Raw genomic sequence first — 12,890 nt, forward strand, 5'->3', positions numbered from 1 at the left:
ATAGGTATGAATGTGAGTGTGAATGGTTGTTTGTCTATATGTGCCCTGTGATTGGCTGGTAACCAGTAAAGGGGTGTACCCCGCCTCTCGCCCAAAGACAGCTGGGATAGGCCCCAGCACCGCCCGCGACCCTCGTGAGGATAAGCGGTAGAAAATGAATGAATGAATAATACGGTCTTAAGTTTGAGTCAGTACGGTAATTAAATGCCCTCACTGCGTGACTACTGACCAGATCTGTGAACTCCTTTCAGACTTCATCTTTGGTTTGACCTTCAGCAGCCAGTCATCTTCAGTTGTAGCCGAGGTGGGAACATTGTAAAGGGGATGGTCAAACAGCGCCGCCAGTTTTGACAGGCCAGCCGCCACGTATTCAACAAGGGGCTCTTTCACTGGCGGAATCCTTCCACCTTTCGCTGACAGGAGTTTGTCACGAAATGTTCCAACACGGTCCTTGGTATCAGCTGGTAATTTGGTCGGTCGGTCAATACCCGTGAAGTTGCTTTTGTTTAGCAGGTGTTTGGAGACATGTGTCCCTGGGGCCAGCAGAAGGTCACAGGGCTGGCGGTACAAGGATAGCGAGGCAAGCGCCAGAAGGAGGTGCAGGACAATGGAGAAAAGCGCCAAGGACAGACAGATTGTCCTGGAGCGACGCCGTATTCGCCAGATCATCCTCCTGTAAAGGAGGGAGAGGACATAGAAAGTCTATAGGGAGGACAAAAGGGGACAGGTGGTTTTTGCAAAGACAAAATTAGCAAAGTAGGGACTTACTTTGTCAGTAGAGCCTTCTTCCTCTTCCCTCCTGCTGCAGTCGAATAGGAGCATTGAGTATCAGCTGCCAGTCAGCCTTTAGCTAGTTGTTTGTACTTTTCTCAACAAGTGCATACCGGACACAGTGCCAGGTTAAAGTGATCTCAGTAACAGTCACTTTGGTTGGTCTGAACTGGCACTTGGCCAACGCTCATTGGAATTTACTAGGAGCAACTTAACCATGAATAACATCTGTTGATGTAGCATAGAATTAATCAATGAATGATGATTAATTCGCTGAATGAATTAATGAATGAATTAACAATTTGTTACTTTTTTTGCTTACCCTGATGGCACATCAGTAACTAGTAATCAGTAACTGTTACATTTGTTCACTTCCTGCTTTTCTAATATAATTTAAGTATTTTTTTTATTTGTTTTATGAATTTTTAACATGGCCAACGCTCATTGGAATTTACTAGGAACAACTTAACCATGAATAACATCTGTTGATGTAGCGTAGAATTAATCAATGAATGATGATTAATTCACTGAATGAATTAATGAATGAATGAATTAACAATTTGTTATTTTTTTTGCTTACCCTGATCGCACATCAGTAACTAGTAATCAGTAACTGTTACATTTGTTCACTTCCTGCTATTCTAATATAATTTAAGTATTTTTAAAATTTATTTTATTAATTAACTTGGCCAATGCTCACTGGAATTTACTAGGAACAACTTAACCATGAATAACATCTGTTGATGTAGCGTAGAATTAATCGATGAATGATGATTAATTATCAAATTAATCAACAACTATTTTGTTATTCGATTATTGTTTTTTATAATATAAAAATGTAAATACCATCTGATTTCATTCTTCCAAATGTTTTTAATTTCCTTAATCATTGATGAAAGCAGACCTATTATTGTTGTTTTTTAGGTAAAATATTAACAATTTGTTACTTTTTTTTGCTTACCCTGATGGCACATGACTGTTTTTTATTTATTAATGGTAATGGTTTTATTTCATTTGAACATGCATCAGATTACAATTGAATGCATCATATAATCAGTTCACAGTTCCACATGTCCAAAAGAAGCTGAAGAAGCAGAGTTTATTAAATCTGACTTTTACAATCAGTAACTGTTACATTTGTTCACTTCCTGCTTTTCTAATATAATTTAAGTATTTTTTTTATTTGTTTTATTCATTTTTAACTTGGCCAATGCTCATTGGAATTTACTAGGAGCAACTTAACCATGAATAACATCTGTTGATGTAGCGTAGAATTAATCGATGAATGATGATTAATTATCAAATTAATCAACAACTATTTTGTTATTCGATTATTGTTTTTTATAATATAAAAATGTAAATACCATCTGATTTCATTCCTCCAAATGTTTTTAATTTCCTTAATCATTGATGAAAGCAGACATATTGTTGTGTTTTTAGGTAAAATATTAACAATTTGTTACTTTTTTTGCTTACCCTGATGGGACATGACGTTTTTTTATTTATTAATGGTAAGGGTTTTATTTCATTTGAACATGCATCAGATTACAATTGAATGCATCACATAATCAGTTCACAGTTCCACATGTCCAAAAGGAGTAGGAAGAAGCAAAGCTTATTAAATCCTACCCCTCCATCTGGTACTTTTACAATCAGTAACTGTTACATTTGTTCACTTCCTGCTTTCCATAATACAGTTTTTTTATTTTATTTTATTTTTTGAATTTTGAATTTTTTAATTTTTTGTCCCGTACCAAAGTACGAGGTGATATGACCATATATTGACATTATGTGTACCATAGTACCATAGATTTGGATGCATTATTATGTTTTTGGAAATTAAATTAGATTAGAAAAGCAGGAAGTGAACAAATTTATATATTTTTTAGTTTTTTAAATTAATTTTATAAATTTAAATTTTTTTATTTTATTTATTTTCATCATATTTAACAGCAGCTCAACAGTTTTAATGCTTCATTGATCCCCATGATCCTGCCCAAAAGTTACTCCATTTTACTTCCATCCAGAAAACGGATGGGTGGATAGTCTTTACAGGGTATTTAGAAAAAAAAATACTAGACCACAAACTAGAGTGAAAACACACTCTAGTTTGTGGTTGAACTCTATGGCATTTGGGGAATATTCAATCAGAGGAACCTCTTGGTTAACCCTCACAGAGAATGGAAATCCATATTTGATGAGCCTCAAGCTTGTTATACTCCAATTAAAGCGCACATCCTCATCAAAATCCTGTTTATATTTGCCTGTGTCATGCCCTGAATATCACATTTTACAGGACAAGTTCTTATTTTTTGGGGTCTTGGGCGTCGCAGCAGGAAGTTGTCGTCTTCACATCTCTCCCCTGCGCTAATGATTTGTTTTTCCCTTCACATGCCCTGTGCACATCTTAGATTTTGGTCTTTTTGTGGAACATCCTCCTCTTGTGTCCCTTGCTGGTGTATTGTAAACAAGCTCGTTAAAGCCTTGAGTCATCCACCCGGCAGCTTTCATCGTTTCACTCTCATCTCCTCCAAAAACGACTGAATTCTTTTCAATTTACTATGAAAGACAACCCCTAATGGTCAGAACGGAAGACGCACAGACACACTCACATTAATATTAAATTGTGTTCCTCTGCACCACAAAAGAAAGCAATCCAGAGATGTTCAGATAAAAAATGCATCTCTGTTCTGGTCTGATGCTCTTTTTCTTGTGCTACTCCTATCCTGAGGTGACTTTTGGGACTTTCGCTCCAGTTCTCTCCCATCCCCAGAATTAGCCCTTGGATCGTGTTAAGTTGTTTTCCTTGTACCACCTATCATTTTTTGTCGGCTCCCCGCACTCAGCAAACACTCGGAGACTGCTGTGACTTCCCTTCCTTCCTTCCGCTCGCTATCTATCTCAGGTGCTGAGAAGGTTGCTAAGATACAGCGCTCGGCTCTCAGTCAGAAAAGAAGTTTGGAATGAAGACACAGTATGTAAGGCCACTGAACTGTACTGAACTGAATATGTCATACCGAGTGGAAGAAAGTAGCATGTGGCCATAACTTGAAAATTAGCAGACATTTTTGCCTTGTAACCAGCCTGATTCAGACAGTCCCACATTCTGTAGAATGAGAGTCGAACACAGGCAGCCATTGAGCTAAAAGCCTGGACTATCAAGTCAATGTCCATCGTGACTATTAAAGCCTTAGGAAGTGAGATTTACCTACATACAACCACACATCCACACTGTGTCAGTCTCTACACCCTTCATGGGATGTACGATAAAATAATTAGATAAATAGTATTTTTATTAGTCCCATAAGGGGACAATTTCAGGTACAATTGGCAAAATGAGGGCTGCACGGCGGCCAAGTGGTTAGCATGCAGACCTCACAGCTAGGAGACCAGGGTTCAATTCCACCCTCTGCCATCTCTGTGTGGAGTTTGCATGTTCTCCCTGTGCCTGTGTGGGTTTTCTCCGGGTACTCCGGTTTCCTCCCACATTCCAAAAACATGCTAGGTTAATTGGCGACTCCAAATTGTCCATAGGTATGAATGTGAGTGTGAATGGTTGTTTGTCTATATGTGCCCTGTGATTGGCTGGCAACCAGTCCAGGGTGTACCCCACCTCTCGCCCAAAGACAGCTGGGATAGGCTCCAGCACCCCCGCGACCCTCGTGAGGATAAGCGGTAGAAAATGAATGAATGCATAAATATTTGTTTAAACTTGAGACCTGTAATATTTGTTATCATTGTAATTTTTTCATATAAATTGAGGGTGCAAAAGCAGTATCGGCCACAAATATCGGCCCAAGCAAAATCGGCCATCGGCTAAGGGTGATGGAAAAAAAACGGTATCGGCCGGAAAAAAACCATATCGGTCGATCCCTAATGTGGAACATACCAAAAATGCCCAATGTATTGCATGAACGTGTGTGAAAACCGCATCCCACTGAGCACATAAGCCAATAAGAGACAGGCTATTGAAGAGAGTAAGTAGAAACATTTTATCCAAGAGGACACTGAGGGCAAGTGGAGACGGTCCAGTTGAAGTTTGACACGGGCTGGCACAAGTAGTGGCATCATTTGCCATGACTGCTTGGACTATGATGCATTCATGTACAGTACAGACCAAATGTTTAGATGCACCTTCTCATTCAATGCATGTTATTTATTTTCATGGCTATTAATGGGGTTGGGACAGTCAGTTTTGTTGTGGCCTGTACGTACTGTACTTCTAAAATATGTCTAAAGCAAATAATGTCTGTCAGGCAGAATAAGTAGTCTTAAAGAATCACTCATCTTCCCCCACCTCCCACTATGTTACCATCAGCGGCGATATGTCCCCTAACGTAACCTGTCAGCGCGCAGTGTGCTGCAGGAGGATGAAGTGTTTTCACTGCAAACCAGCAGAGTCTTGAGTGTGACTCCCGAGTATGAATATTTAACAGTGAGGCGATAAAAGGCGATGGGAGGAGATATTTAAAGAGGGGAGCATGTGAATTATGAATGAGGTACGTCAAATTGCCAGCGGGTTAACAGGGGCAGGAGTGGACAGGATCTAGGTTTACTGTGACCGGAGTTATTGGAATCAAGAGTTGCTATAGTTCATTTTCTACCGCATGTCCTCACAAGGGTCGCGGGGGTGCTGGAGCCTATCCCAGCTGTCATCGGGTTGATAGGCGGGGTACACCCTGGACTGATCGCCAGCCAATCACAGGGCACATATAGACAAACAACCATTCACACTCACATTCATACCTATGGACTATTTGGAGTCGCCAATTAACCTAGCATGTTTTTGGAATGTGGGAGGAAACCGGAGTACCCGGACAAAACCCACACATGCACAAGGAGAACATGCAAACTCCATACAGAGATGGCCGAGGTTGGAGTTGCTATAGTAAAGACCAAATATTAGACCAAGACCTTTAAGTGCAGATACAGTGCAGTTCTCCAGTCATCATAATAGATCTACACACAAGCAGGAGAGTAGTGTTGTGTTCTTTATAGGGAGCATAATAACACCTGATTGAGGGTTGTATTATGTTTGAGTACACAATATTGATTCTGTAAACATTAGGGCCCCCCCCCCACAGCACCCACACTACTGGGTCACAATGCCCTTCTGACTGGCATGATGCAAGACTTTCTGTAAACAACCAGAGATTGGCACTTGTCTTTTCCAAGACACAATCAATACACATTACACTGCTTTTGTACACACGCTATATTCTTAGGGTCGTTTGCGACCCTGGATAAAGTACATCAGTTCAATTGGAGTCCACTGTTTATGTATGTGTAATCCCTCCCTGAATGCAGAGGGTTCAATTATCCATGGGGGAGTCGCATTTTGTGCAAGGCGAGGCATTTTCTACAAATGCGCAAAAGCGTGAGGCATAGAACACAAAGTCAGTCCGAGGTAGGGGAGGAGGAAAAAAAAAAAAAAAAAAAAAAAAAAAAAAAGAGTAATCCGTCTCCGCTCAATGATGCTATGATTGTCAGTAAAATATTATGGCTGTTTCATGTTATGGCAGAGGTTGCGGATTGTGATTGTTCACCCATTTGCAGGTAACATTTTTGTTATTTTTCACTGAAAAGAATCATATTACTCCAAAACTTGCATCTAATTAAACTAAAATACCAGTTATAATAGTATAAATAGCCTTTAATGGGTCAGTTAGGTAATAGAGAGGTGGTGACCCCACTTGGCAAGGCAGCCCTGCGTATAATTGACTTGAAGGGACACTGGACTCAACTAAAAATCTATTTGGTGGTAAAAAAAAAAAAATTGAATTAGTGACAATGTTGGGTTGTGAACTGAATGTGAACTTAAGCTGACAGCAAAGCCACTAATTATCACACAGTTACTGAACATTTCACAACTGTCAGGTACTTTGATCATTGTTGGGTTTCATCTCCTCGTTTGGTCTGCATAAGCCTTTGCTGGTTATTTCTGGCTGGTAAAGTATACATGCGCTCGTTAAATTTTCAAAATACAGACACTAGATAACAAACATGCTCGATGCAATAACTAACGACCGTCATGGTTGTGTAACTTCTTTTTCATTTTTCCCCCCATGCACATTCTCCATCATGATTCCCCTGCAGTGCTAGAGAAACTATTCATTTTTAATAGGAAAGTAAATAGAAGGATGTAAAAAATGCTGGTTTTAAGAGTTTATTATCCATCCTTGTGTTATTATATCAGTTATCTCTTTCTCTTATATAGTTGCATTGCACTGACTCACATGGCAAGTGTCCTCCAGTGCAAGCACACATACATACAGCTTATAACAAACACCTTTATACAGCAAGAAAAAAAAAGGTAGATCAGGTCGTTTGTAAGAAGATGACACTTGTTAAAAGTTGCATCAAACTATGTACACCTTTAAAAAATATCAAAAAGTTGTATTAAAGGACAAGTGTACCAAAAGACATGACGTGGAGATTTTACTGTTGCACAAAAGGTGATGACGTTTGGTAAGATAAAAAGAAAAACAACAATGGTGTGCGTTTGTGTGTGTGTGACCAGCACACACACACAAAAGCCCAAAAACATGCACACCAGACGCTCCCTGCAGAGGAAAGAGGAGAAAGGAGTTTGGAGACCCTGGCCGGCTGTAAAAGTTGAAACCAAGGAAACGGCTGAAAGGAAGATAAGGCAGGAAGCTATTGAGATGTAACACTTCTTCTCTACGATTCCAACAGGGTGAGATGCTGTGTCATCCAACTCAGCAGCGTTGTCACCCACGACAGCCAGAGTCTAACTAGAAGCTGGTGTTCCTTCTCCTAAATTGGCGCCCAGAGACGTGTCAGTGAGTGTGTGTGTGTTGTGCTAGGAGCATTTCCAAACGCACACGGCCAAGCTACCGCCGAAGAACATGTAGAGCAGGTTCTTCACCTCGTGCGTCACCTCAAATCCAAAGCCTTCGCCGATCACCACGTGCCATGAGCTGCCAAATTTCTTGTCCATGGACTCCTTGATCATTTTGGCAGCGCTCTGGAGGTCGCCGGGCGAGAAGTAAAAAAAAAAAAAAACCCAACAAAACATCAAAATTAATTTAGATTATATTGCAATTCTCCCGTGCCGTTTATATCTGCACATAAAATTCATGCATAAGTGACTAATACAATAAAGACTATCTAGAATTGAATTAAGTTTTCCTAAATTATACTCATTCAACTGCTGGGTTATCATCCTGTGTTCCGTTTCTTCCTTCAAGGGAGTTTTTCCTTCACTCCGCCGCCAAAGTGCCTGCTATTATGGTGCTACTCTATCAGTAACGTTGTAGGGATAACGTCTACTATACATGCTATATGATGCTGGGACTGTGAAACAGATTTGCTTCCCTGCAAGCGTCCAAACAGCCTGTTGCATTGTATGAACTGGTAGAACCTCTACCAGTAGAACCTCTAGTGCAGTGATTCTCATGGGTCTTAATCTTGTGCTTTTATTCTGAAGGAAATTTTTTTGTCATCTCAATAACTCATTCACTCCCAAAGACGTATTTGTTTTTCTTTTTTCAAGCAGACTGCTTGAATGACGTTTTTTTTTTTTTTGCACAAGAGGCACAAAGAGATGATTATGATGATGCAACCCTATGATAGAAGCCGAAAAAACGACCACAAGGTGTCAGGAAGTGCATTTTATAAGAACTCTTAGAAGCCTGCATCTGTCCCATTGAAATACACACGCAGCACAACAACCAGGAAGTGAAAAGGCATCTGTGCAGCTGTGTTGAGTGAAGGGGGTTATGCTTTGAAGGTTGCAAATGTGAAAATTGTAAATAGTTCATTTGTAAAAAAAAAATAATAATAATAATTTTTTCATGTACAACAACCATTTTTAGTTTAGTTTATGTTGTAGCATCATTGTTTAGACATTTGGCTAAAAAAAAAGGCTAAATTTGTGTCAAAGTGAAAGTTATGCTTGGATCTTTTCCCTGTTATTTGTTGTGGATTGATATTTTGTTGGAACTTAGCTATGTTCTACTACTCATTACTAAAGAATGGAAAAAGGTAGAAAAAACCTATTTTTCTGATGAAAGATGAGAGTAATCTTTCAATAGGTACGGTACATACCATGTCAATATAGCCCAATGGCACAATCAGTCAGTCAAAATGATCAAAAATAGCCACTACCAAGAGGGAAGGATTTTGGAAAATGGCTGGGATTGAATTAAATATTCCTATAGGTGGCGCCAACTCCAAAATGTTAAGTGTGCGAGTCCTGTCTCTTGTTGAGCCTGTGTTGAGCATGCAAAGTACATCCAAGTTGTCTATTTCATTATCATATTTGGAGGTGTTCGAAATGTAATCATGCATGGCATGTCAAATCGCTAATGCAAATCACTAGTGTAGCTGAGATTTCCAATTTAAATCAGCATTGACCTTGTGGATTTATTCAAATCCAATTCAATTATGTTGTATCTTATGAAATTCATAAATAACTTGCTTTACTTCGATATGTTCAGTTTTACAGGGCTTCAAAGTAAAGGCTCTGAAATGGAACTCAGCAGGTTATTTGAGAACCTAGTTGTCCATTTGCTAAGCTACCAAGTACAGATCAAAGAAAGAAACAAAACAAAAGAACAAAAAACCTTTTGACCCTTTTTGTCAGAATAATTTAGTTTATGGATAAAACTGTATTGTTCAACTGTTCAATTGTGTTAGTTTCAAGGGTATTTGAGAATTTAAGAGAATTGAGAGTTGTTCGCAATGTGGGTTGCCGATTATGATGGCACATGTCACTCGAGATATAAACAGGCACCGAAAGAGCTCAGTTTAACACATTTTGCTTGTTCTTTGGCTTTTGGTGGCATATCCCAAAAGCAGAACCCTCAAGAGGACTTAATACTTAAGTATTAAGTCACAGCATCACAATCAAAGTCAGCGGTTAACTTCTTTTTACACTTGGATGACAAGTACACATATTAAGTGAAGCTGTGGTAATGACCAGAATCAACTCATCATCATCAATTATTTTGAACATGGCTTGTCCATTATGCACATAACTGACCAGTATCATGCAATGCGATGCCCTCAGAGGTTCCACTTTATGACATTAAACAAACATAAAGCAGTAATGTGCATCATGTTGCACCACACACACAGACACACATTTAGACAGTTGAGTGTATTTTATTGTCTCTTGTATAACATGAGAAAACAGGCTACTCTGTATAAAATACAGAATACACATACCTCATTGTTGGTGGCAAACTTTTCGCAGGCTGTCACACACAGCTCCATAGTCTCCACTCTCATTTCCTCTGGCATGTCCGTGTGCTAAGGACAAATCAATATATTCTTATAATATTCTTATACTGGGGCCATTACAGACAGATCAACCTTGAGAGCAATTTTGATGACAATGTTTCTTTCCTGTGTAGTGAAGCCATAGCACTAAGCTACAGTACTTGACATGTACAATATATAGTGTAGCACAAGATGCTATGTAGAAGGTCAAGCTGCATCACTAGCAGCAGTGTCTTTATCTCACTTACTTTATTTAAAGAGACAGTGCAACATCCTTCCATAGACTATAAATTGTTTCCTACCCTGATGAGGGGGAAGCTGTGAAGTCTCTTGTAGTCGGCTTCTTCTTTCTTTCCCTCGCCGGTTCCTGCCATCCCGTCTCCTGCAAATAAATGAAATAAACCTTCACAATATGCATTTGTTAGAAAAGCAGACGAAGCATCCAGATGCACGTAGTAACACTTAACAACACACGGAGCGAGTAAACTAACCTAGCTAGCTAGCTACATCAATAAGTCTACACTATCTGGAAAATAAATGACATTAATTACCACAAGAATAGCAAGTTTGTTTTACAAATATAACACATCTATCTTATAATCAGTTTGTAAACAAGAGGCGGTAACTAGCTAGACAAGACCAGTCTACAGGCTACTGAACTAGCCTAGCTTAGCCATAGCAAAATGATTGACGCTTTCTTTCGCTGTCACAAACGCTTGATAGCAGCTCACGGTTTGATAATGTCGGGTAAAAACTGCTATGATGGGTGACACCGACTCGACTTACTTAGGATCCGTTTGGACCGCTCAGGTTCCAGTTCCAGGTCGGTTGTTAGGGTGACATTTTAAACAGAGCAACACGTTCGGAGGAAGTCCCGCCCGCTAAGACACGCCGCGTTGCTATTGGGTCTTTTGTATTGTCAATCAGCATCTCGGCATCTTTTTGTTGTATATTTTGTAAATATATATTTAGTGTAGATTTTTACACATTCAGCTTTGGAAAAAGCTATGAAACCACTTAAATTTTGCCTATCAAGAGGCACGAAAGCTGTGATTACAAATTAAACATTAAAACATTAGTATTGGGTGTTTTTTAAATGAAAATGTAAAGGTTCATAATTATTTTTTGTTGTTTGTTTTCTGCTAATAAATGCTATAAATTACCATTCTATTTGGAATTTATTTATTAATTTATGAAAGTAATGCTGGCATTTTTCTTGTATAATTTGACGGTACGGTGGTCAAATGTTTAATGTTGTAACATTTACACAATTAGAATTTTGCTTCTTCCCAATTCTGTGCTAATGACCAATAATCTGTAGAATTTTTTTATTTTTGTTATTATAAAATTCATAAAAAATAATGACATATTTTTATAAATTATGTATTACATATTATATATGTCTATGTACATTTTATAAATGAGTATTATTGTTTTTTTATTTTTACATATTATCCATTGTACTTTAAAAAATAAATATTACTACATTATAGGATCATTTGTAATGTAGTAAAAATGCCATCAGTACGACAAGTGTGTCTACCCTATTTCGACATCCCTGTTACTTACTAAATGTGACTGATCTGGACGGAATCCCCAGGTGGATCTATTCTGACCCAGAATTCCAGTCTTACTAGTGCAGTCATTCAGCCTCACACACTCATTGTGTATTCATTTTAATCTGAAACAAGTCCTCCTCTGCGTGGATTAGAGTGGATTATCAATCCCTGGACAGGCAGTCAAAGAGATCACATAATGATAATATTTCTTCATTTCATGACTGGGCTGCTTGTCTGTCAACAGGTCAAATAAAGTATACATAGTACGCAGTACTGCGTGATAATTGCACAGCATCAGCAGATGTCATAATGGGAGTTCAGTGACCCAGTTTGGCTGCAGCACAAGACAAAGAGAGCAAATTCTACACTATTTGCCATCGATTTAAAATGGGTCACAAAGGTCCCACAGTAGCTTATTGGAAGTGTGTTTAAAATGTAGCCTGAGTGCCTTTTTTATTGTCTGTATAGTAGCTTTTATGGTAATGTTAGAAAGCTTTGTGAAGACTAGGCTAGTTTGGCAAGGGGCGATATCATGTTTTCCTTCCGGACTACTGCCAAGCCCCACTTTCTAATTTTGTCTGTATAGGATTTGATAATATATGAACTATAATAAATAAACTACAGACATCAGTGAGCTTGTAATTTTGTATGCATGCAGGTAAGACGCAGGTATGTGCACACTGACACGGACAACCGCTTACTTAGTTAGATCACTGATCAATTCTTACTTACAGCTTGCTCTTCTGACCAAGCAACTCCAACCACTTCTGCCTAATGCTTGACTTGAATGAAACATTACCTGGCAGCCATAAAACAAACACCGTAAACAGAGAAGCAGAGAACCTTGGTGGAGGGCATGTCCACAGCGTATATGGGCATGCCCATACAAGGAAGTCCATATCACATTAACGTCACAAACTGTCCAGTGTTCAGAGTGTTCAGAGTGTTCAGAGCCAACCCAAACTTCTCTTCAAAATGTGCAACCCTCATTATCTGAAACACAGGATTCTAACACCATATTCATAGGTTAGAAAAGTGGAAAAAGCATTAAAGGTCCTCTTCAATTTCTTAGCATTACAAAATACCAAAGTCAATTTTGAGAGACGTTGCCTTGGAATTCTGCAGACTCGCGTGGGTTGAGGTGACGTACAGTAGGGATGTGTTGAATTCACTGTTCAGTGTGTTTATTGGTGAATGCAGCAGCGGAGATGGAAAGGTCATACAAAAGCTTGTGTAATGTTTGCCTGCTTTCAGGAGAGCCAATTAGTGAGCATCTATAATTCATGAGTGGCGGATGTACCCCCCCCCCCCCCC

General features: G+C 39.0%; 2 protein-coding genes across 3 annotated transcripts in view; both read right to left on the reverse strand.

Annotated features, from left to right (window-relative positions):
- LOC131138586 (extracellular serine/threonine protein kinase FAM20C-like) overlaps positions 1–1,049 on the reverse strand; it is a 42,129-nt gene extending 41,080 nt beyond the window's left edge. Inside the window, exon 1 of the mRNA XM_058087632.1 lies at positions 230–1,049. Within this exon, the coding sequence (XP_057943615.1) occupies positions 230–669 (440 nt within the window). The 5' untranslated portion in view covers positions 670–1,049. The remainder of the gene's footprint in view (positions 1–229) is intronic.
- Positions 1,050–6,239: 5,190 nt separating this feature from the next.
- LOC131130091 (dynein axonemal light chain 4) lies at positions 6,240–10,913 on the reverse strand. Of its 2 annotated transcripts, XM_058074223.1 has the most exons (5): positions 10,804–10,913; positions 10,320–10,399; positions 9,964–10,047; positions 7,661–7,759; positions 6,240–7,548 (listed from the first exon to the last, which is right to left on the reverse strand). In XM_058074223.1, the coding sequence occupies exons 2-5, from the start codon at positions 10,389–10,391 to the stop codon at positions 7,453–7,455; spliced, it is 351 nt and encodes a 116-aa protein (XP_057930206.1). In that variant the 5' UTR covers positions 10,392–10,399; positions 10,804–10,913; the 3' UTR covers positions 6,240–7,452. The 2 variants fall into 2 exon arrangements, with proteins under 2 accessions (XP_057930206.1, XP_057930216.1); XM_058074233.1 differs by having other exon boundaries at positions 6,242–7,759.
- Between the last annotated feature and the right edge of the window lie 1,977 nt (positions 10,914–12,890).

The sequence above is a fragment of the Doryrhamphus excisus genome, chromosome 1 (assembly GCF_030265055.1).
Source record: "Doryrhamphus excisus isolate RoL2022-K1 chromosome 1, RoL_Dexc_1.0, whole genome shotgun sequence".
Taxonomy (NCBI): Eukaryota; Metazoa; Chordata; class Actinopteri; order Syngnathiformes; family Syngnathidae; genus Doryrhamphus; species Doryrhamphus excisus.

Bases quoted from the DNA above. Each gene is read 5' to 3' on its own strand.
- LOC131130091 (XM_058074223.1), bottom strand. From the start codon at position 10,391: ATGGCAGGAACCGGCGAGGGAAAGAAAGAAGAAGCCGACTACAAGAGA. The intron at 10,048-10,319 runs GTAGGAAACAAT...ATTTGTCCTTAG, and splicing joins ACAGCTTCCCCCTCATCAGG to CACACGGACATGCCAGAGGA. The intron at 7,760-9,963 runs GTATGTGTATTC...GGCGACCTCCAG, and splicing joins AGTTTGCCACCAACAATGAG to AGCGCTGCCAAAATGATCAA.